Source organism: Podarcis vaucheri, assembly GCF_965113315.1.
Source record: "Podarcis vaucheri genome assembly, chromosome: 7".
In the NCBI taxonomy this organism is placed as follows: Eukaryota; Metazoa; Chordata; class Lepidosauria; order Squamata; family Lacertidae; genus Podarcis; species Podarcis vaucheri.
The window spans coordinates 23,170,619-23,195,070 of record NC_138765.1 but is presented as its reverse complement, the minus strand read 5'-3'; the positions used below and the strand labels follow the sequence as shown (position 1 = coordinate 23,195,070).

Sequence of the window (24,452 nt, the reverse complement as noted above, 5' to 3'; positions counted from 1 at the left end):
GGTTTTCCAAGGTCAGGCAGAAAAAGTCTTCCCCATCAGCTGCTACCTGATTCTTTTAACTGGAGATACCAGGGACTGAACGTTGAACTTTCTACATCCAAAGCAGGCATGTTCTCTACCACTACATCATGATCCCTCCCTGAACCTGAGAACTTCCTTGTGCGAAACTGTACATTTCCTGCAGGCCTGCTTCAAAAAGGTGCAAAAGCACTCTTCTGCCACTTCCAACGGGGCGGTTTTGGTGGGTGCCATACATTTAAAGCACACTTCTACAGTCATGGTTTCCCCCCCCCCCCAAAAAAAAAATAATCCTGGGAACTTTGCAAAAGGTGCTAACCTCACAGATCTACCATTTCCAGCACGCTTAACGAACAACAGTTCCCAGGATTCCTCATGACTGTTAACGTGATATAAGAGTGCTTTAACTGTAGGCTGTGAACATGTCTCAAATCACCCAGGGACTGCATTATGATTTCCTGTCAAACTTGACTACGGTACTTTAAATGGCAGTTTGGCCACCAGTAGGATAAGCTCAGGTGACACAGCCCATTTATGTGGTGCACTGTCACCACAATAAGCCACTACCTCTTGTCTGCGTTGCACTTCTTGTTAAGTGCCAAGCATTAAACCCAGTCTGGCGAAGGCTACCCCTTTAAGACAACCCTTGAAAGAGGAAGTGAAAATCACAGCTGAACATCCACAGACGCAGCACAGCTGTCATGCAGAGCAGAAAATTCTCCCACACACTGCAGCAGCACTGCCTGCAACAGGAGTTATGGATTCTGTTTCCTTCCACCAGTACATCTGCGATCTGGATCTTTGCTCCTTGCCTAGAGTGGTGAAGATCTGCTCTGGAGTCTACTTCCAAGGTGAGCATCACTGACTGCTTCTCTCTTTGCTGCCAGCAGATTCATCCTAAAGTTGGGAGGCGGGAGGTGAAGACAAGTAATGGAGCTTTTTGAGCATGCTGGTTGTAATTCAGACAAAGCTTGAGCTGCAATCTTAACCCAAAGCCAGTCTTGTTCTTGGCAGGACAGCATAAGGCCAGCAAGCCCCTGGTGCCCCCCTCCCAACTTAGCCCTCCAGGTTCCAGTGCAAGTGTCCCTGGCTGCTTCCCCTCTGCCCAGACCTGCCCAAAGCTGTTACGATATGCCAGGATTGATTTGCGTAGCCATTGCGATGAGATGGCCAGTGTTCAGGGTTTGGGGAAGCAAGGACTGTGTTGCTCACTGTGAAAGAGTTGTGCGTGAGGACTCCTTCCACAACTGTGTCTAAGTGGGGAAGTGGGAACAGGAGACGTCGCTGATCTCCCACCCAGCTTTTGGTATCTGCTTGTCCGCTATGGGAAATGGAAACCTCAGTTCTGATTGATCCAAGTTCCTTGAAGAAGACATTGGCATGTCCCGTCCCCCCCCCCCCGTTCTTAGCAACAAATTGAGGGTATATGTCAATCAGTGGCTGTTAGCCAACAGCAGCAAAAGGGGACTGCCATGTTCAGGGAAAGTATATCTTGAAATGTTTGTTGCTGGCAAGCGAAAATGGGAGAGGGCTGTTGCTTTCATGTAGGCCTGTTTGTAGGATTGCCAGAGGCATTTGGTTGGCCATTGTGAAGAACAGAATGGTGGACTAGGTCAACCTTTTTTCCTGTCTTCTGAGGGCTCTTCTTACCTTCCTAAGTGACTTGAGCAAGACTGTTCCTGGATGTGATCAGGAGCCATGGTGCAGCATTTATGCAACAAATTTACTTGGGAGGACGGAAGGTCAAGGTTAATTAATAGAGCTCCATTGCTAGCACTATAGAACAGTGGTCCCCAAGCCTTTTCCTTCCACGGACCACTTGCCATGGGCTGGCTGGATGCAGAGGAGGTGGTGGGAGGCAGCAGCTGTGGGGAGCCCCCAAGGGAAGAAGGCTCAGAGCCCAGGGATTGGCGGTGGGATGACCATGAGTGGCCAGAGGGAGAAGAGGGAGCAGGCTGGGAGGAGGGGTGTCGGAAGCTGAAGAGGTAACAAGGTTTAGTGAACAGGAAGAGTCTGTGACAGAGAGGAGTTCAGAATCGGTGGCGGAAGTGGAGGCTGGAGAGGAGGGTGGCCTTGGGGCAGCAATGAGTCAGGCTGGTTAAGAAGCTGGATCTTGAAGTGGCATGACTTGACTTGATTCAATTTATTTTGTTTTATTTCTATGCCGCTTTTCATTCACATAAATTGCAAAGTGGCTTACAAACAATGAATAACATAATAGAACATCACAAATACAACACAAATCATATAAAACAATTAACAAATCATCAGTAAAACACTTACCGTCTATAAAACACTATTAACAAAACAACTAAAAAAATAAGCTAAACAACACAACTACAGCATTCACAATGCACTACAGCATTCATAATACATTGGTACCTCGGGTTACATACGCTTCAGGTGACATACACTTCAGGTTGACAGACACTTCAGGTTACATACACTTCAGGTTACAGAAATAGTACCTCGGGTTAAGAACTTTGCTTCAGGATGAGAACAGAAACTGCGCGGCGGCAGTAGGAGGCCCCATTAGCTAAAGTGGTGCTTCAGGTTAAGAACAGTTTCAGGTTAAGTACGGACCTCCGGAACGAATTAAGTACTTAACCTGAGGTACCACTGTACTTAACCTGAGGTACCACTGTATATAAAACAATATTAACATTAACAAAATAGCAGATAAAAAATAAGCTTAAGTTTTGTTGAATTCACACCCCCACACTCCCCACCCCCATGACTAATAATCTTCCACTCTATTCAGTTTGTGAAAAGACATCTGCAGATAATGCTCCTAGGGTTGGTTGATGGGGCAAGGCAGGTGGAAAAACCCATTGCCCGATGGCCAGCACAAAGTCTTTCTCCTCCACATTTCAGGCTATATATGTATACTAGGTAGAAAAATGGTGTTAAGATACCAAAAGCATCCAATGAGCTTCTGCCTGAACATTGCATTCTGATGCCACAATTTGGGAAGAGGAGAATGAGCAACCTTTTTAAAAGACATATGTAATGATAATCATCTTAGCCTCAAAGTTTTATTGGAGTAAATTTGGAAAGTGAAATAAAACATTAAGAGATGGCTAAGATGGTGTTAAGATACTGTTTTGACAGAATACTATTTTGCTATTTTGCTATTATGACCAATGTTGTTAAGACACCTTTATAATTAACACAATTTTGAAAAATGGAAGTTTCTGTGTCACAACAATCACGTGTGCAATTACATCAGTGTTTTGGAGAAAGTAAGAAAAATAAAAGTTTGAAGAAAGAAACCTGTTTTCAGCAAATATGTGTGAGTCTAGAGTGCGTGGGGATTCTAAGTGTATCTTAGACTCGATTTTATTTTTAAATGGTGTGCGTTTGTGGCATGCATGCTATTTGAAACTGCTGCTCAGGGTTCCTCTTTATTGTTTCCTGCTGACTTGTTTAACTTGCCGCTTTTTTATCAGAGCCTTTATCTGATCCTCCAGACCTTTGCGCTGAATGTGGATAGGGCTAAAGCAGAGATTGCCCATGAGATGGCCCATGATTGCCTTCCTGATGTTGCTGGACTACAACTCCCATCATCCCAGACCACTGGCCATGCTGGTTGTGGATGATGGGAGCTGCAGTCCAACAATCTCTCTGGAGGGCACTTCTTTGACTATCCCTGGTCTAAAGTGGTATTCACGTGTGGAGACATTGAGAGCAGGGCTTTGCTTTCTCACTTCATTTTCTCACACATTGATCCAGCCAGGGCTCCTGTGCTGTCTCCTGTATTGAATCCTGTTTTATTTGTATGGGTGGATAAATCTGTCAATTTTGGTTTCCCTCATTTCTCTCTCTCTCTCTCTCTCTCCATTTTTAAGTTCAGTCCTTCAAAGATCCAAATTGGTTTGAGATTTCAGTTATTTAAGTCCTTATGAAAATTCATCAGCATTTTAGTCTGAATTTCTCCTATTATACACAATAGTATGTCACTTTGTCCAATACAGTGGTACCTCGGGTTACATACACTTCAGGTTACATACGCTTCAGGTTACAGACTCTGCTAACCCAGAAATAGTGCTTCAGGTTAAGAACTTTGCTTCAGGATGAGAACAGAAATTGTGCAGCAGCAGCGCAGCGGCAGCGGGAGGCCCCATTAGCTAAAGTGGTACCTCCGGTTAAGAACAGTTTCAGTTTAAGAACGGATCTCCAGAAGGAGTTAAGTTCTTAACCTGAGGTACCACTGTATGCACATTTTTGCAAAGCAATTTCTCCTTATATAATGCATTTTTTTGGTGTAATCGTCATAAATATGCACACTTCACCCATATGCTGCCTTGTGGGACCTCTTCTGGAAAAGAAAAGCCTAAGGAGTAAAACCTACTCAAATCCAAAATGGAGTCCCCAAGATGGCTGGATGGCGTCTGTCCGCCTCCTTCCAGCAACTCCTGCAGCCAGGTTGGTGCCACATCAGCAAGGCTGAGGGGGAGGGGTCATGTTGTTGAGGCAGCCCAGGACCTCCATATACACTGCCCAGGTGTGTGCCTTGCAGAGTTCACTTTGGTTCTGCTAATGCAACAAAACAATTACTGGTCTCTGCAGCCACAGCAGGCGCTGCGATTCTCCACTGATTTGACTTTGCCCCTGGAGGCAACACTCCATTGTATTTCAAGACAGATTCTAACAACAACCCGTATGCATTTTTGCAAACATTACACAGCTGAAGAACTGCATTGCAATATTCTGTGAGGTATGAATTTCGAAAAAGGGCTGTTTCAGTTTGTGTATTGTTTCAGACACTGCAAATTTGGTAGTATGCATTTCATATTATTTCTCCCCCGTCCCTAATTGCATTGGGCTTTCTTTTTCTTTGGCCTGAGCATGGAAGATAATGAGGGAAGCTATAAAGCGGAAGGGCAAACTACACATATTGCGTCAGAGAAGTTGAAAAGTGGGAACTGGTGATGTTACCGGGAAGACAAAATAGATTGGGTATGTGAAATCAGGAAGTTCTTGTGACAGATTGCAGAGCCTTGGGTTAAAGGAGGGCAAAGCTAAGCAGAACCCTTCGGAGTAGCTTGTATGGGCATGGGAACAGCAGGGGGCTGGTTTATTTCAGGCCTGGTGGGCTTCCCCTTTCTCTCCCCTACAGCAGAAAGTGGCATAGAGTTGTGTGCATTGACGAATGCTCAGAATAGAGAATACCAACTTGAGGATGGCATGTATACAAATTAGGAACATGCAAATTGGAAAGGCTAACGGCATCATAAATAACTTAGAGGGTTATTTTTTAAAAACAAACAAACAAGCAGTGTACAAATTTTATGAAATAAATAAAGAGAGAGAGAGAGAGAGAGAGAGAGGTGTGAATTAAGATTTAACATCTGCAAATGACTCAGATTTGATTGGTCTTATCAGGGGTCAGCAAACTTTTCCAGCAGGGGCCGGTCCACTTTCCCTCAGACCTTGTGGGGGCTGGACTATATTGGGGGGGGGGATGAACGAATTCCTATGCCCCACAAATGATGCATTTTAAATAAAAGGACACATTCTACTCATGTAAAAACATGCTGATTCCTGGACCGTCCGCGGGCCGGATTGAGAAGGCAATTGGGCTGGATCTGGCCCCCGGGCCTTACTTTGCCTACCCATGGTCTCATGCTTTCAGGGATCTTTTCCATAGTACCGAGCTAGGGAAGTCTGCTTCAAAGCGATGGGGCCCGTGATTGGTGGCTGGGAAATAGGATATTGAGCAAAATAGGGTTAGATGGGGCGGGCAAGGAAGAATGGGGAAAAAGAGATCTGAGAAAGAGTGGGAAGGTGTTGTGCTGGTTTTAGTCACTTGATTCTGGTCTGTTAGGGCAAGGGAGCACTGACCTGAGGCATTGCCCACCTGTGTGGCATTTTACCTTTATCCAGTCTTGAATCTTGAGGCTGGCTCTGAGTCAGACACACACCTGTGCCTTCCCTTCCCTCATTTGGATTCTGCATGCACTTGATTAAGCAGATGTAGGCTACCTCTTTTCCAAAGGGGCATTAAAAAGAGGAACAAACAGTGGCGTAGCGTGGGGGGTGCAGGGGGGGCCGGCCGCACCGGGCGCAACATCTGGGGGGGGCGAGCTCGCACTCGCAGCTCTCTGCCCCTACCTGGCTCGCTCACTCTCTCTCTCACTGGAGTGCTGGCTGTGCGAATCCGATCCGAGCCGCTGGGTCGCCGCCCACTGTGGAGGGGGTGGGTGCCAGGCGTGCGGTGCGGAGAGAGAGCGAGGGACTGTCTGGGGGAGGGACAGTGCAGCGGCCGCCCAGCGCAGCGCTGAGCGTGGGAGAGAACCACACCAGACCAGACCAGGCAGCAGCAAGAAGAAGCTGGCAGCGGCGGCAGGTTAGGGGTTAGGGGGTGCAAATTACTTGCCTTGCCCCAGGTTAGGGGGCGCAAATTACTTGCCTTGCCCCGGGTTAGGGGGCGCAAATTACTTGCCTTGCCCTGGGTGCTGACAACCCACGCTACGCCGCTGGGAACAAAGAATGCTATTTGAACAGATTTGTTCCCCCCCCCCCGCCCCCACTCCCAAACCTGTAAGGAAAAGTTGCATTGCGTCTCCCGCCTAGAGTGGCTGTGTGCCCTGCTTTACAGAGGACAGCCCTCAATTCAAAGGAGTCCTTTATTGAAAGGCTATTATCATAATAATCTGATCTTATAATAATAACACTTAGTATTTGTAGAATGCTTTTCATTATTTTTAAAAATCTTTACAGCATCCCTGAAAGGTAGGACAATACTGCTATTCCCAACATTAGAGAAAAGAGGGGGGGCTCCTAAAACTGAGAGACAGCAGCTCTTCAAAGTCCCTCCCTGGATTTGAACTAACAGGACCACAGCTCTGCTCCTACACTCTACCCAATAGACCATATTGTCTTTTATAATTAATTAATTAATAATAATAATAAGAAGAAGAATGTTTTTAAAGTAATTTTTAAAAACATTATTATTCTTATTATTTATTTATTTATTTATTTATTATAAATTACTTTAATAGTGGCTGAATTTTTGAGTGCTGTCCATGTAGAAAGACTAGACCATTATAAAGAGATTTAGTGGTTCTTAATTGATCGGCAATGTGGTAGTGTTGTATTGTATTAGTTATGCAAATTGATTTCCTCTGGAGTTAAAGATCTGGGACAGCCTTAAGAGAGAATATTATGAAAATGATTTACAGGTGGTACATGACCCCAGTCAAGCTTGCAAAGATCTATCACTTGCCAGATAATAAATGTTGGAAATGTAAAGAAACTGAAGGTACTTTCTTTCACCTTTGGTGGACATGCCCGAAGATTAAGGTATTCTGGGAAATGATATATAATGAAATGAAAAAGGTACTTAAATGTACTTTTCCTAAGAAACCAGAGGCCTTTCTCTTGGGCATTGTTGGCCAATTGGTGTCAAAGAAGGACAGAACATTCTTTATGTATGCTACAACAGCAGCAAGAATACTTATAGCAAAGTATTGGAAGACACAAGATCTACCCACCCTGGAAGAATGGCAGATGAAGGTGATAGACTATATGGGACTGGCTGAAATGACTGACAGAATCCGAGACCAGGGGAAAGAGACGGCGGAAGAAGATTGGAAGAAATTTAAAATTTATCTTAAGAAATATTGTAAAATTAATGAATGTTAAAATGTTGTGGTTATATAAAGTAAGGGATTACAGCTGTTAAAGATTAAGTAAAAGAAAAGGAAAGGAAAAAATCAGAGAAAATTAAGAGGAAGGATTTGCTGAAATAATTTTGGGAATTGAAATGCAGAAAGGGGAGGTATGGGGAAGTCGATGAAGTAAGTTTAAGGGGGAAAAAGGGAGTTGAAATTATATGTGTTTGTTTGTCATTGTATGTATATTTTTGTATTGTGTGTATTGTATGTGGTTTTAAAATTTGTGAAAACTTAATAAATATTTATAATAAAAAAAAGATCTGACTGGGACAAACCTTGTTACACTGAGCTCGTATTTTGCACAATTTGTATACGGTGTCTGTTTGATAATATGTGGCTTGCTATGCCTAATAAAGGATATTTGATGATGACTAATGTTTTTACCATATTGTCTTTTTAACCACCCTGCTAGCAGTTTGCCTTCCTGTATACTAACTAAGACCTCCACTTTCTCCAGGATCTGTTTATGAAGTCTCTGGCAATGAATGCTGCTTATCAACAGGAGATCTGATGAAAATTATTGATGTTCAGCTGCAGAACATCTCCTGCAAGAACGTTGAGAATGGGCACATATATGAGCTGCCGCTGGATTTTAAAGGTATGTGCATTGTTTGCTTGTTCAATTAAATTTGTACTCGGTCCTTCAGCTGAAGGTTCCCATGCTCTCAAGGCAGTTTACAATACAAAAAAGTGTCCTTTGCCCTTTTTAGTAGTACCCACAGTGGAATTTTCACAGATCGCCTCCTGCACACTGAGATGCAAATATCTCCAATGTGGGTCTAGCACCTTCCTGCGTGACTGGGGTGTGGATTTTTTATGTTTACTTTTACAGTGGACTTCCGTGTGGAACACACAACTGGTGAGCCACTTCTGCTTCCTGTCTCACCTTACATAACATATATGACATCATAAATAATGTCAGGTGCTTTGGGCAGGTAGGCATGGTTTGGCTGAAATTGCATTTTGTTTAGTTAGTTATAACAGCATTTATAAACCCACCCTCTTGTAGAATACTGAGGCTGTGTACAGCAATACAAAAACACCTTTCAAAAGCATTAAAAGCAGTATGAAAATTTGTGAAAATGACTGGCTACTCAAGAAAATCTTAAACAAGGGCATAGTCCTGTCAGCAGGAAAAATGAGTTTTCAAGAGACGCCTCGAAGACTAAGGCAAGGATAGAAATTTAGTGACTCAGAAGGAAGGCACATATTAAGAGAACAGACACCAGGAAGTGGCTAAGCAGAAACAGTATCGAGGCAGAGAAGAGGGACATGAGACTAGTGACACCAAATTCCCGACTTCTGATTAAGACAAGCTGCGGCTCTATAATGTGGGCAACAGCTGCCATCACTGTTCTGGATGACCTCAGTGGGTTTATATCCCAGCCAGATGGGCAGGATATAAATTTTTTAAAAGAATTATTATTAATAATAATAATAATATTATGGGTGGCCAGTGCAGATGTCTTAGCAGAGGTGTTGCATGCTCTCAGCCATCTGCCCTGATCTAGCTGTTGCACTCTGCCATACATTGGGCCGTAGTTCAGCAGTAAAGCATGGGCTTTGCATTCAGGCCCCAGTTTTCATCCCTGGCATCTCCAGGCCAAAGGACCGGGACTTCTGGCGCCATTAACTCTCTTCTCTTCAAACTTCACAAGATGAATCAGATGAGCCCTCTTGTAGGGCAAGGAAACAGAAGAGCCTGGCGATTTTTCTCTCAGGAGTGAATATGTCATCTGCAAGAGCAGGATTTGCCAGGGGTTTAGAAGACAAGGCAGGGCCTGGCACACAATCACTTTATTAGGTAGACCAGGCTCAGACTGTGTCTACACACCATACATTTAAAGCAAATAATATTGGGAGCTGTTGAGGGTGCTGGGACCAGGAGTAACTACAATTCCCACGATTCTCTGGAGGAAGCAATGTACTTTAAATGTACACTGGGTCCCTCCTGTTGACCTGTGTATTCAGTATTTAATGTGATGTACTTGCACAGAGTTTATACTTGGACACGGGTGCCGACACGCCCTACTTCCACTGGTGAGAGGCACTATTTAGTGGGCTGTTGCTAGGGCCTGACACCCACCCACCCCCTCCAACTTTATTTTCTTAACCCTCTGTTTTGTGCAGGTTCGATATATCAGAAAACCTGTTCCCCAAAAATAATTGTTTCTCACTCACAGGTAAACAAATAGCTGCAGTCATGCCCACAAGGGACTGGTTTCTAGAACTTAGGGAGGGTGGGCTACTAGTGGGAACAGGCACAACAAAGAAGAAGTAATAGTTTATGCAAGTCTGGTTTGTCAGAAAACTTGTACCCTATTAAAAAATTGGTCTACCCAGTGGCGTAGCGTGGGGGGTGCAGGGGGGGCCAGCCGCACCGGGCGCAACATCTGGGGTTAGGGCAAATCCACGGGTTAGGGGGCGCAAATCCACGGGTTAGGGGGCGCAAATTACTTGCCTTGCCCCGGGTGCTGACAACCCACGCTACGCCACTGGGTCTACCTGCATGCATGGCCACAATGGACATTAGGTTCCTGGAATAGGGAGGGTGAAGAAGTACAGTACTAATTGTGGGAAAGAGACCAAAACACAGTGTGCAAATGCATCCCATCAAGTACCATCAAGAATGGGAAACACTGAGATTTGAGTTCAACCGAAAGTGCTTGTGTGTGGATGATGGTGCACAAAAGCCCATGTGAATTAACACTCCGGCGTGTACACAGCTCTTGCCTTGTATTTTATTGCTTTAGAAATAGCTTGTAATGAAAGTTGGCACGTATAGAGCTGTCATATGTTTTGCTTTACACGGAACAGTGCCAGGAACAGGTGGGGCAGGATTCTCCTCCTGACACTGCCATCGCTGCTGCTTACCTTCAGAAGACATCTGAAGGCAGCCCTGTTTAGGGAAGCTTTTAATGTTTAACAGACCACTGTATTTTAACATTTTGTTGGAAGCTGCCCAGAGTGGCTGGGGAAACCCATCCAGATGGGCGGGGTATAAATAATGAATTATTATTTATTTATTTATTTATTTATTTATTTATTACTATTACCTAATGTGGCAAGGCAATGGTGAGGTTAGGGCAGTGCAGACCATCAGCGGAAGCACCTGACTGGCTCTGCCTGCAACCTCGCCACTGCCCTGCCCCATCCAGGTAACCTGGTGTCAGGCAGGCGGCCACAACTCATCACACTGGTCATTCCTCTCTTTGAAGGGCTGTTCAGTCCAAGTCTAGTTTAAAGATCAAGAGCCCTATGAAGAGAGAGCAGCAGACTTGGAGTTGCCCATAGTCAGACTGAGCAGTCGCCTGAGCCACCTGGTCTTTCCTGCTATGGTGAGATTGTACTGTATTCCTATTAAAGCAATAATAATAATAATAATAATTAATAAATTTATTATTTATACCCCGCCCATCTGGCTGGGCTTCCCCAGCCACTCTGGGCAGCTTCCCAAAAAAATATTAAAATACTATAATACATCAAACATTAAAAGCTTCCCTAAACAGGGCTGCCTTCAGATGTCTTCTAAAAGTCTGGTAGTTGTTGTTCTTTTTGACATCTGGTGGGAGGGTGTTCCACAGGGAGGGCGCCACTACCGAGAAGGCCCTCTGCCTGGTTCCCTGTAACTTGGCTTCTCGCAGTGAGGGAACCGCCAGAAGGCCCTCAGTGCTGGACCTCAGTGTCCGGGTAGACCGACTGGGGTGGAGACACTCCTTCAGATAGGAATTACTTATAATTTGGCATCTGTGCATATAAATTAGCACATGAAGTTGCTATGCAAATCGGTGTCCTCTCCACCACCACCACCCTGGCAATTTGCAGGTGGACCCTCTCAGGATATAGCTACTTAAAATAACAACTCTAATTTTGCATACCCCACCCAGGTCTTTTTCAGCCCAGTTCAGAACTGCCACGTGGAGCACAGAGGAAATCTTTCTCTCGTGGCTCTCCCTTCCGCAAGGACAAGTTTTTGGATTGCCAAAAGCCACAGCGCTACACGATCCAGGAGGTCCTGCAGTCAGCAGTCTTGCGGCAGAAGAGGCTAACCTGCCCGGAAATTGGCAAGAGTGAGGTCCAGCTCTACCCAACGTATAAAGTGAAAGCGATAATGCATTGTAAGTATAGACTGAGCTGCGGCTTCCTCTAGGCTGGGAAGGCGTGGTGGAGGGAAGAGTGTGATTTGGTTTGCCTTTGCAAGGCAAGGTACATGTGTACACATCTGCCAAAATGTCTGCTCGGGGAACATACCTTCCTGATAGAGCATCTTCTTTGCACACGGGAAGTTCCAGGTTCAGACCCTGATATCTCCCTTGATATATACTCAGAGTCACAAAGTGATTTCATGCTCTTTATTCAGCTCATAGTGGTGAGGAGGAATGAATGAAAGTCCCCTCAAAGTATCTGCTTTATATACATTATTTACACAATGGGCTGCACATGATTGGCTAATTCTGGAATTCTACTGTAAGCCAATCAGGTTGTGGATTCACTTATATCTGGAGCATGATTGGGTGGTTCCTGCCAACCAATCATACTGCTGCATTGTTCTAGGACCAATCAGACTGCTTCAGTTTGGATCCTGTTCAACTCGGTACATAACATCCCTGCTTAAAGAATCTGATATCAGGCGATGGGAAAGCCCATGCTGTTTAGGGGTTACAAAAATGGTAGCTGTGTGAAATTCAATTCAGTTCCACTCTGAAAGGCAAACCTATCTAACTGGCACTCTCTGAAGAAATAGGCGAACTGAAGCACAACCATTCTTCAAATTTCACAAAACTCCAAATTTTGCAGTGCAGCTCTCTAGCCAAGTAAATGTATACAAAAATTTATATTCTGTATTTTTTGCTCTATAAGTCTCACTTTTTCCCTCCTAAAAAGTAAGGGGGAATGTGTGTGCGTCTTATGGAGTGAATGCAGGCTGCGCAGCTATCCCAGAAGCCAGAACAGCAAGAGGGATTGCTGCTTTCACTGCGCAGTGATCCCTCTCTTACTGTTCTGGCTTCTGAGATTCAGAATATTTTTTTTCTTATTTTCCTCCTCCAAAAACTAGGTGCGTCTTGTGGTCTGGTGCGTCTTATAGAGCGAAAAATACGGTACTAGGGCAAAGTTTGCAGAAAAACTTGTAGACGAGTGAAAAGCACATAAAAATGCATTATTTTGGGGAAAACTGTTTAGCAAAAATGCATATATTAGGCAAAAGTGAATACAAATGTGTATATTAGGAGAAAATCGCACTACAATGCTGATAAATTTCCATGAGGACTCTTTAAAAAGAAATCAAAAGTTGATGTGGGAATAGGGAAAGCTGACCTTAACACTACCGAAATTAGAAAGAGAAATCAAGAGGCAGATTTGCCGTTCTTGCCACCAATGCTGACGAATTTTGGTGCATGTGGCGAGTTCTACAAAGACCGAGAGATACAGAGATGGTTTCCATATTTATACCATTTGCAGATCCATCCGAGTACAGCCATAGCAGCAGGTGATGGGATTCCCCTGTAGACTCTGGAATGCCGCTGATAATGAGTCTACGCTTCTATGAGTCTATGTCACAGGAAGTTCCCTTATCCCGAATCAGGCCATTGATTCATCTAGCTCAGTACTGTCTACACTGACTGGTAGCAGCTCTCCAGGATTTCAGGCAGGAGATGCCAGGGACTGAAGTCGAGAGACATTCTGCATGCAAAGCAGATGCTCTTTGGTGATCTAAGGTCCTTACCCTTCTGACTGCTGTGAGGCAGGTGGGTACAAAAAGCAGGCCCCTTCTTAGTCATGGCACTGATGCTTTGGAATACCCTCCCCAAGGAAACCACCCTGGACCCATCACCATATACATTCCACCAGCTGGTTGTAGCACAGCTCTTCTGGGAGGCTTTTGGGAACTGCGTTTGATGGCCAATATGTTTTTGCCACTGTGATTGTAGTATATGCATCTACTGCCTGTTTCATGGTACAGTGGTATCTTGGTTCTCAAACATAATCCGTTCCGGAAGTCCATTCCAAAACCAAAGCGTTCCAAAACCAAGGCGCGCTTTCCCATAGAAAGTAATGCAAAATGGATGAATCCATTCCAGACTTTTAAAAACAACCCCTAAAACAGCAATTTAACATGAATTTTACTATGTAATGAGACCACTGATCTATAAAATGAAAGCAATAAACTCTGTACTGCAGTCACACAATCAATCAGTAGCTGAACTGGGTTCCACACAGTCACAAAAACAAAACGAAAAGAGCCACAGAGACAAAAAATGCAAAATAAATAGCAGAAACAGACAGACCTCAGTGCAATATTCAAAACGGAAGTGTGGCACTCATATTGGAAGCATAACACTCAAAATGGAGCACGTTCAGCTTCCGAAAAATGTTTGCAAACCAAAACACTTACTTCCAGGTTTGCAGTGGTTTGGGTTCCAAGTTGTTTGAATACCAAGGCGTTTGAGAACCAAGGTACCACTGTACTGTTTTATTATATTTATTGACAGTTGTGTGATTTAAATTTATTGTCCTTATGCTGGGCTTTTGAATTGAATGGCAGTAGTAAATAAAATGCAAAGCACTAGCAATATCATTCCTTCTCTTTTCAATATTCAAACTGTGTCATTGGCTATACAGCCAATATACAATGCACAAGGGAGGTGTTATCAGTGTGCTTGGAGAACCCCAATGTTTGCAGATCTACAAAAAATACTTTAAATTATTTGTTACATTAAATTCATAGGGTATTTCAACTACCCGAAGTAGTTTCAAGCTGCAGAAATGCTTAATTTTTTAAAGGTTGTGGATGATTGATCAGCGTAAGGATTATTTGCCTGTGCAGCTGAAACCCCTTCTATACCACCTAAATCTGTTCTGGGGGTTCCCCAACACACTGGAACATATTTGGGAGAAGAGAGGGGAAGTCCCACTACACTAGCAGCAATTGTTGTGCTCATGGCACATGGCAGAATACTGCCCAGTTTTCATGCCTCATCCTTTTAAAATAGAAGCCTGTGTGGTGCAAGGGAAGGGCTTTTGCCCATACCAAGCTCCTCCTGCCCCTGAAACTGCTATTTGGTACAGGAGGAAAGCTGCTGCAGTATGAAATCAAAACAGGGTTGGTAAACTGTGGCCCTCCAGATCTTGCTGGAATACAACTCCTATCAGCCCCAGCCAGCATGGCCAAGGGTCAAAGATGATGGGAGTTGTGGTCCGGCAACATCTGACCAGTTGCACAGGTTCTCCAGTCCTGAGTTAACACTGCAGCCGGATTGTGGGACTGATTTCTTGCCATTTGCTTCTTTCTTGCGGCACAGCTAAGCCACCCTTGCCAGAAAAGGATTTGATTTTTTCCTCGAAGGCACCAGACTGGTGCCTCTCTTTCCCCTTCCCTGCCCCCAATCCTTCACTTACATATTACCTCTCTGTGTTTTCTTTTGCCCTTCACAACTGACTAAAACCTTACATTAGTAACACACTTTAAAAAAAATTAATATACTATTGAAACACACAAGAGGCACAGGTAAGACAATAAATGCCAGGGGAGAAAGCAGCGAAACAAGGAACTCAATACAGTGGTGCCTCGCAAGACAAAAAGAATCCGTTCTGTGATTCTCTTCGTCTAGCGGTTTTTTCGTCTTGCGAAGCAAGCCCATTGACGGATTGGTGGATTAGCGCTATTAGCGCTATTAGCGGCTTTTAGCGGCTTATCTGCTGATCGGATCAGCTGATAAGTGGCTTAGCGGCTTAGAAAAAGGGGGGGAAGGGGAAAAAACCAGCAGGAACTCGCAAGACATTGTCATCTTGCGAAGCAAGCCCATAGGAAATTTCGTTTTGCGAAGCACCTCCAAAACGGAAAACTCTTTCGTCTAGCGAGTTTTCCATCTTGCGAGGCATTCGTCTTGCGGGGCACCACTGCATAACAGTAAACTGGGCAAAGGAGGACAGCATGAAACATCATTTACAACAACAACAACAACAACAACAACAACAACAACAACAACAATTTATTATTATTATTATTTATACCCCACCCTCCCCAGCCAAGGCCGGGCTCAGGGCGGCTAACAACCAATAATAAAAACAAGTTGAATGAATACAACTTAAAAACAAGATTAAAATACAACATTAAAACATTGAAATGCAGCCTCATCACAGGAGGAGAAAGGAAAAAAGAAACGAGGGGGAGGGAATAAAATTGACTCCAAGCCAAAGGCCAGGCGGAATTAAAGCAGTTGATGGGAAAACTGTGGCCCTCCAACTGATGGCAGTTGAAGTCCCGCAGGAGGGAGACAGGTTTCCTACCTCCGCATTAATGGTTCGAGCTCAAGACTGGCTGGCTGTGGAGTCTAGATGATAATGGCGGCAACAGGTGGAAACGCCCAGGTGTTCACACACACACATATATATATGTTAAGTCCTCTCTCCCTTAAGCCTCCCACCCAACTTCCAAAGACAGCTTCCACAGGATGTCTCAACTGATGGTCAAGTTCCTGTTTGTGGGAATCTTTGCCAGGGCTCTTAATGACCATGTGGTGCTTATTTCTCCAGTTCGAAATGACGTTGTGCAAATCAACTCTACTCTGGATGTAGAGGTGGTCGACGTCACCAAGGAGTCGCGGCACATCCACTTTATTAAGCCGCTGATGCTCAGCGAGGTTCTGGCAATGGAGGAAGCCCTGCCAGCGGAGGCAGAAATCCTTGAGGCCCCAGAGAGCCTGCCGGTCTTCCAGAGCGACCGGTTCTCCCACCTACAGAAGGGCTGCCAGATTCACATCCACAGCAAGTCCTCAGCATGGAGGGTCCTGGCCTCTTCTCGCAAAGGCAAGACCCGGACCTGCTACTTCCTCCTCTCCAGCAGCTACGAAGGCCGCTTTCGCCGATGCCCACGCAGATTTAGCTGCACTTCGGAGCTGGCCCTCAGTTTAGCCACAGCCAAGAAGCTGCAGGTCGTTGTCACCAAGGACTGTGAGAGCAGCGAAGGGGAATTTCCTTTGTTCAGTGTAGGAGACCGGCTAGAGGTGCTGTGGGTCACGAGAGCCAAGAAGCCTTCAGCCATGGACATGCTTGTTTGCTGCAGGGACAATGGAGATGAGGACAGAGAGCAAATCCATGTGCCCCTGTTCTTGGAAGCTGGCTTTGTAGAGGATGTCCGTGACAGCCGGAAATATACCATCTCTGAGGCAGTGGAGCACCTGCAGCTGCCCTGTGAGGTCAAAGTGCTTAGCACTGACTGTGCCTCTGATCCTCTAGGCTGCTCCTCTGTCCTGACCCTGGAGACCAGGATCGACTTGCAATTTCTCACCATCAGCCTGGCTAAGGAGCCAGCTCTCACCTTTGACATTCCTCCACAGTGGTTGGACATGTCTCTCTTCTTCACTGGAGGGCCGGCAAAGGCCACCCCTCCCACTTGCAGTCCGGCGGTGGAAGAGTTGACAGAGGCCTTTTATTATCGTTTGCTAAAGTTACTGCCCAGCAATGCATCAGCCCCTCCGAGACCTCCAAAGCGAAAGGACTCCAGCTGCAACACGGACCTCAGAAAGGCCAAAGGAGGAGAGAAGAATGCAGCAGAAACATCTAAGGTAATAAGGAATGTGGGAGAATTAGAGAAATACAGCAGGGGCAGGATGTGTTCGTGCAAAGCATTAAATACTAGAACTGGAACCGTTTAGTCAACTATAGTGGTACCTTGGCTTAAGAACAGCTTAGTTTATGAACAACTTGGATGAAGAACACTGCAAACCCGGAAGTGGGTGTTTTGGTTTGTGAACTTTACCTTGGAATAAGAACATGTTTTGCTTCCTGTTGAGTGTGTTCCATTTGTAAATTGAGTCCCCTGCTGCTATGAGAAAGCACACCTTGGTTTAAGAACGCTTTGGTTTAAGAACGGACTTCCGGAATGGATTAAGTTCGTAAACCAAGGTACCACTGTAATGCATTTCCAAAAAACTGACTAATGAAAGAGGTGCCACTGATTGAATTTATTATTTCGGTCACAGACCAGTTCCAGCCCACAGTATCAAGGAAGTCATAAAACACGATAGGGATACATTTGAATTTGCAATTAGGTATAGCAGGGACAATACAGATAAAGCAAGTTAAAAAATATATAAATTAAAACTTGGCCACTAAAATATAACCTAAAATTATCATTTACTTAATCATTATGATAGCACAGCTTGTTGCCACTGCTTAATAAGCCAGCAAGTTTTTAAACAATGAATACTTATTTGTATTTTGTGGCATTAAAAGTTTATAGATTGCAGGTATCTCAGAAGAGGCATTCTTTCATTTGGGAATGCTTCTTCTAAAATTGTGTCTGCTACGACACAGGTACACATAATCTAAAAATGAATAAAGATAACCCTCACTCGTTCAGAACCAGTTTCATCATATTGAAAGATTGGGAAAGCCAAATTGTGTGCTGTCCCTAGGAGCAGACAAAATAATACTGATGTAAGGGCAGAACCATCTCCAAACCTAGTTATGTCTCCCAACAAGTTGTGCCTTTTGATTCCCCTCTTCCATTTGTTCAACTTCTGAATAGCTTTTAAAAAATGGTATAGGTGGCCCATTTCATAACTTGGATGCATGAGTTGAATGAATGATTAATTCCTTACACAAGGTGCTAACTTTGCATGCATGGATCTAATCACAATTGTGCTCGCCCCCTGCCACCCACTGATTTGTTAAGTGGGCATGGATATCATGGATGCGGGTGGCGCTGTGGGTAAAACCTCAGTGCCTAGGACTTGCCGATCGTATGGTCGGCGGTTCGAATCCCCGCGGCGGGGTGAGCTCCCGTCGTTCGGTCCCAGCTCCTGCCCACCTAGCAGTTCGAAAGCACCCTTAAGTGCAAGTAGATAAATAGGGACCACTTTATAGTGGGAAGGTAAACGGCGTTTCCGTGTGCTGCGCTGGTGCTGGCTCGCCAGCTGCAGCTTCGTCACGCTGGCCACGTGATCCGGAAGTGTCTTCGGACGGTGCCGGCTCACGGCCTCTAGAGCGAGATGAGCACGCAACCCTAGAGTCGGACACGACTGGCCCGTATGGGCAGGGGTACCTTTTATCATTTTTCCAGTGAATTAAAAAAGAAAGAAAAGGAATGTTAGTACAACATTGGCCATGCAGATCAGAGTTGCCAACTTGACAAAATAAGATGAAATGTTTGTGTTATTTATCTCAGCTGTTGAGGGGATAGCTGAGTAGACAGAAGGTGGCAAGCAAGAGCACCATCTGGTTAAGACTTAGAATAATGGAATCATACAATCATAGAACCATAGAGTTGGATGGGACAAAGGGGATAATCTAGTCCAACCCCCCACAATGCAGGAATCTCAACTAAAGCATTCATGACAATGTTCACCCAACCTCTGCTTAAAAACTTCCAAGGAAGTAGAGTCCACAACCTCTTTTGGGAAACCGTTCCACTGTCTAACAGTGTTTATGCTCAGAAAGTTCGTTCTGACTTTCTGACAGTACAGAGGATGGCAGGGTAGATGGCTCAACACAATAAACAGGAATGGTCCAACAACAGTTATGCAAAGTAATAACTTCAACCCCTGTAAGGCCATTTGAAGTCCAGGAAGTACAGTGGTACCTCTGGTTGCGAACGGGATCCGTTCTGGAGGCCCGTTCGCAACCTGAAAAGAACGCAACCCACGTCTGAGCATGCGCAGGTCACGACTCGACGTTTCAGCAAATGCGCGTGACATCATTTTGTGCGTCTGCGCATGCGCAAGTGGCGAAACCTGGAAGTAACCCTTTCTGGTACTTCCGGGTCACTGTGGGACGCAACCTGAAAACGCGCAACCTGAAGCAAACGTAACATGAGGTATGACTGTAATACACATTACTATCTTAAGAATCCACCCCTGATAAGACCATTCAGTTAAGTGTAAAATTAAGTAACTACACAGGAGCCCTACCTCAACCCCACCGCCTTGCTTCCTGAGCCAGACACCCACTTCCCACTTTAGCACTCTAGGAGGGCACTTTCCACAAAATCCAGCTCTGCCCTCAACTATTAACACACTGCTAAAAGATTCTTCTTAGCCTGCTAGCCTCTGCTTATTTACTATGCAGTAGCTTATCCCACAGGGGCGTGGGTGGCGCTGTGGGTTAAACCACAGAACCTAGGACTTGCCGATCAGAAGGTTGGTGATTTGAATCCCTGCAACGGGGTGAGCTCCCATTGCTTGTTTCCTGCTCCTGCCAACCTAGCAATTCAAAAGCATGTCAAAGTGCAAGTAGATAAATAGGTACCTCTCCGGCGGGAAGGTAAACGGTGTTTCCGTGTGCTGCTCTGGTTCGCCAGAAGCGGCTTAGTCATGCTGGCCACATGACCCGGAAGCTGTACGCCAGCTCCCTCAGCCAATAAAGCGAGATGAGCGCCGCAACCCCAGAGTCGGCCACGACTGGACCTAATGTTCAGGGGTCCCTTTACCTTTACTTAGCTTATCCCACTGGCTTCTGAAGCAATAATTAAGTTTCCTTCTTAAAGACAGAAGTTAAGGGCTGGGTTTTGAGTAGGTTTGTTAAACTGGTCTTAGCATCTTAAGATATAAATTGCCTTCAGGGGGGGAAATACTTGTTCTGTTTTCCTGTAACAGTTACCTTCTGGCAAGTCAAGCAGCACATCTAGAGAGCCTGCAAAACTTCCCTTCTCTGGACCTAAGCAAACAGGCGCAAGTGGGAGTGTCCTGAACAATCTTAATGAGTACACCATGGAATGTGAACGTCAAAGGTTCCAGGAGTGTTCTAAACCCGAGAAACAAACCACAGGTATAATGACTTTTTGCTTGTGAACAACTACAGCAGGGGTGAGGAACCTTGTTCAGCCCAAGGGCCAAAGGAAAAAGTGGGTGGAGCAATGAATACTTTGTTGAGTAAGCTAGCTTCTACACACATTCCTCATTGTCTTCCATCCAGGAAAGCAAGTCATTTATCAGTTCAAGGGTACACTCCAGCCAAGCAAAAACACTCAAGGGCGTATGAAGCTAGCCTAGAGAGGGCTCTGGCCTGGGTAGATTGCCCAGAGCCAGACAGTAAGGCTTAGAGGGCTGCATTTGGCCCCTGGGCCTGAGGTTCCCCAGCTCTGAATTACAGTGAAGGCACTGAACATATCAAACCAATCAAATTCTCCCTAGATCTCCCAAATCATTAGCTCAGTATTCTCTGGAAAGGGGAGCAAACAGGCTAAGTGGGAAAGGGACCATAACTCAAAAGAGCATATGCTCTTGTAAATCTCGGTTAGCTGCAGTTAAAAGATCACATAGCAGATGACGTGAAAGACCCTAGTCAGAATAGATGGATTGGGAGCACAGGGGTGCAGTTTGCCAGACTAGCACAGATGTTGAGAAAATGAGGATAAAAGTCCAAGAAGAGGCTGAATGCTAGTACTTTTAATGATAAATATCATTGCAAGACTGAATCAATTAGAAATGCAAATGGTTTAGAAATTGAACCTATGAAATCAGATTACTCCCAAGAAATTATGAAAAGGATGGACACACCTTAACAAGTAAACTGTTCCAATTGCACCTGTATTCAATAAGGGGAAACCTTGTGCATCAGAGATTAGAATGGAGTTTTAAATTATAATGTAGTTTAGCAGCAAGGAATCTTAGAAATTAATGGAATCAACAGTAGAGGTCTTCACCTGCAAGTCCCTGGATATCAACACTAGGACAACAGAATAAGTACAGTGGTGCCTCGCAAGACGAAAAGAATCCGTTCCGCGAGTCTCTTCGTCTTGCGGTTTTTTCGTCTTGCGAAGCAAGCCCATTAACGGCTTAGCGGATCAGCTGATAAGCGGTTTAGCGGATCAGCTGTTAAGCGGCTTAGCGGATCAGCTGTTAAGCAGCTTAGCGGCTTGGGAAAAAGGGGGGAAAGGAAAAAAAACCGGCAGGAACTCGCAAGACATTTTCGTCTTGCGAAGCAAGCCCATAGGAAATTCATTTTGCGAAGCACCTCCAAAACGGAAAACCCTTTCGTCTAGCGGGTTTTCCGTCTTGCGAGGCATTCGTCTTGCGGGGCACCACTGTAGATAAAAATGATTCGTATTAATTGCATGACTCCCTTCAGTGTACAGTGGTGCCCCGCAAGACGAACGCCTCACGAGACGAAAAACTCGCAAGACGAAAGGTTTTTTCGTTTTCGAGTTGCTTCGCAAGACGAATTTCCCTATGGGCTTGCTTCGCAAAACGAAGCTTGCCCCCGCACCCCGGACCTCTTTTGAAGCAAGGGGCGGCGGGGAGAAGATTGCTTCTCCCCGTTGCCAGCCCCGCAATCTCCGGGGACAGAGGGGAAGGTGCGCGCGCGCCTTCCCCTCTCTCCCCGGACCCCTTTTGAACCAAGGGGCGGCAACGGGGAGAAGCGATTCTCCCCGCTGCCCCTTCCCTTGCTTTAAAACGGGTCCCCTCTGTCCCCGGACGGTCTCCATAGGAACGCATTGATTGATTTTCAATGCATTCCTATGGGAAACCGTGCTTCGCAAGACAAAAAACTCGCAAGAAGAAAAAAACTTGTGGAACGAATTAATTTCGTCTTGCGAGGCACCACTGTATCGATGGTAGAGTACTGGACATAGCCTGAGAGAGACCTGGCTTCACATTCTTGCTGAGGCAACATTATCCTTCTTCACCTGCCTCAGTGTTATAAAATAATTTACCTATTTATGCTGACCAGGGCTGCTTGTGGGGAATAGTGAGTGAAGTTCCTGCTGCAGGAATCTGAAGGCCTGAGTTCATGCTGGGTGTACAGGTGTCAAACTCATTTTTTTAGGCTCATATGGCAAGTGATCCTTATATGCCTCTTTAAACATCACTGTCAACATTCAGATTTGAAAATAAGGGATCAGCAGCCTCACCTGTCCCGGGGAGTCTACGGGATATCTAACAATCTGGGATAGCAGCGGGAAATGGCACTGAAATAAGGGAATTTCCCGCAAAAAAGGGAAGGTTGACAGCTATGCTCTTTAAATCATGATCCAAGGTCCTGTGTTATATTTCCTGTCTGAATTGCCAACTAGCTAGACTAGGCAAGACACAGCCATTTCTACAGTGGTGCCTCCTTTGTGAAAATCTCACCTGACTCATCAAACAATCCTACACAGCAGGTCAATGTGCAGTTAATGCAGAACACTTGAGGATATAGAATAAATTGCCCTGCAATGACTTTTTTACATTTTCTTTTGCTGCCTTCAGTAAATTGTTGCTTGATTTGAAGTGTGTATTATTATTATTATTATTTTATGCTACCTTTCAGAATGCGAAAGTACCACAGTGGGATATAATAAATATTTTACATGAATTATTTTTCAGGCACAGCTTTCAGTGATGATTCGGATCATGACTATGAAGAAGTTAAGGAGGTTTATGAAATGACTTCCAAACTGCAAAGAGCTGCTATTAAACACTGAGATACCTGTCTACAAAGCCACAGTGCTAGGCTACGTCTTTTGTTCCCCACTTCCATGGTCAGAGCCAGTTCAGGAATGAGGGGAATTCTGTATTTTTAAGCAAACAGATCAACTTTACACTTCCTGGACTAATACACCAATCAGAATGTCATACTGCACACTTCACTGAATTTATGGACCCTGAGCTCAAATACATATTCAGATAACCATGTTCAGAGGTTCTAGTTACAGGTAGGTAGCCGTGTTGGTCTGCCAGTCGAAACAAAATAAAAAAAATCCTTCCAGTAGCACCTTAGAGACCAACTAAGTTTGTTATTAGTATGAGCTTTCGTGTGCATTCGTGTTCAGAGGTTGATGTAGAAATGGGTTAAGAATGGACTTGCGAAAGAACACTTGTGAAATTACACCAGAAACAGATTTGTCCATCCCTAGGCCAGCATAACAAGCTGCTCATTCTTTTCCCATTATTTTTGCCCAGCAGCAGCCTTGCTTTTGAGCCCAGTGCCAGGAGAGACTGTGTGCGACTGTAATTATAACTTCCAAGCCCCAAACTGGCAGACCATGACCACTTTCTCCATTCTGAAGAAAGCAAAACGTATGAAATGTGGTCTTCAGAGCCTCACGTGTCCTTATGCTTTACCTAAAGGAAGCCTGGTTCCAAAATAAGTCACCAGCACTGCAAGGAATCAACATTACCAAAGACCACCCAGGGGGAAGAAACTGCAACCTCCTTGTTTCAGGAGACTTAGCTTTGGCAACAAAGAGGGTTTTTAAGAGTACTGTCGCCTGTCCCCACCCTTACAGTAAAATGAGGACCTGAAGTTAGGCTAGAATAAGGTTACCAGATGTCCCCATTTCCCGGGGACAGTCCCCAGATTTACCAATCAGTCCCCATACAAAATCCATAAAAGTTGGAAAGAGTCCCCAGATTCATCGGAAAAAAATGTGGTAACCTTAGGCAAAAAGCAACCATGCCAAACACAATGCAGTGCATAGAAACTATAAGGGGTCCCTCCTATCTGGGCTGCCAGACTCCCTTGCAGATGACATATTTCTGGGGCCTAAGAGCTACCATTAAAAAAAAAGTGCTAAAGCATAAAATGATATGGGTCTGCAATTCAAATGCAGCTGTTTTTTACCAGTGTACTGGGAACACAAATATGTTAAGGGTTTCAACATAAGACTTTTGCCTATTTCAAAACTGCACAGTTGCATTTGCATTGTGTATTGACAACGGTCTATTTTAGCGTAACTAAAATGCAAGTGGTGGTTAAATTTTGAGGCTTGACTGACTTTCTTTTTTAATGTCACTGAACTACTTTTTATGCCACGCTAAAAAAAGCCTAGCT

The 24,452-nt window shown here is 44.8% G+C and overlaps 1 protein-coding gene across 1 annotated transcript; it reads left to right on the top strand.

The window, feature by feature from the left end:
- Window positions 1-712: 712 nt before the first annotated feature.
- THEMIS2 (thymocyte selection associated family member 2) lies at window positions 713-24,382 on the top strand. The gene is made up of 6 exons (XM_082231657.1): window positions 713-869; window positions 8,155-8,295; window positions 11,585-11,815; window positions 16,233-17,263; window positions 20,294-20,465; window positions 23,006-24,382. The coding sequence occupies exons 1-6, from the start codon at window positions 776-778 to the stop codon at window positions 23,101-23,103; spliced, it is 1,767 nt and encodes a 588-aa protein (XP_082087783.1). The 5' UTR covers window positions 713-775; the 3' UTR covers window positions 23,104-24,382.
- Window positions 24,383-24,452: the final 70 nt, after the last annotated feature.

Excerpts from the sequence above, each read along its gene's own strand:
- THEMIS2 (XM_082231657.1), top strand. The coding sequence starts at position 776 with ATGGATTCTGTTTCCTTCCACCAGTACATCTGCGATCTGGATCTTTGC. Across the intron at positions 11,816-16,232 it reads AGTGAAAGCGATAATGCATT|TTCGAAATGACGTTGTGCAA; the intron begins GTAAGTATAGAC and ends TTATTTCTCCAG. Across the intron at positions 20,466-23,005 it reads ACCCGAGAAACAAACCACAG|GCACAGCTTTCAGTGATGAT; the intron begins GTATAATGACTT and ends ATTATTTTTCAG.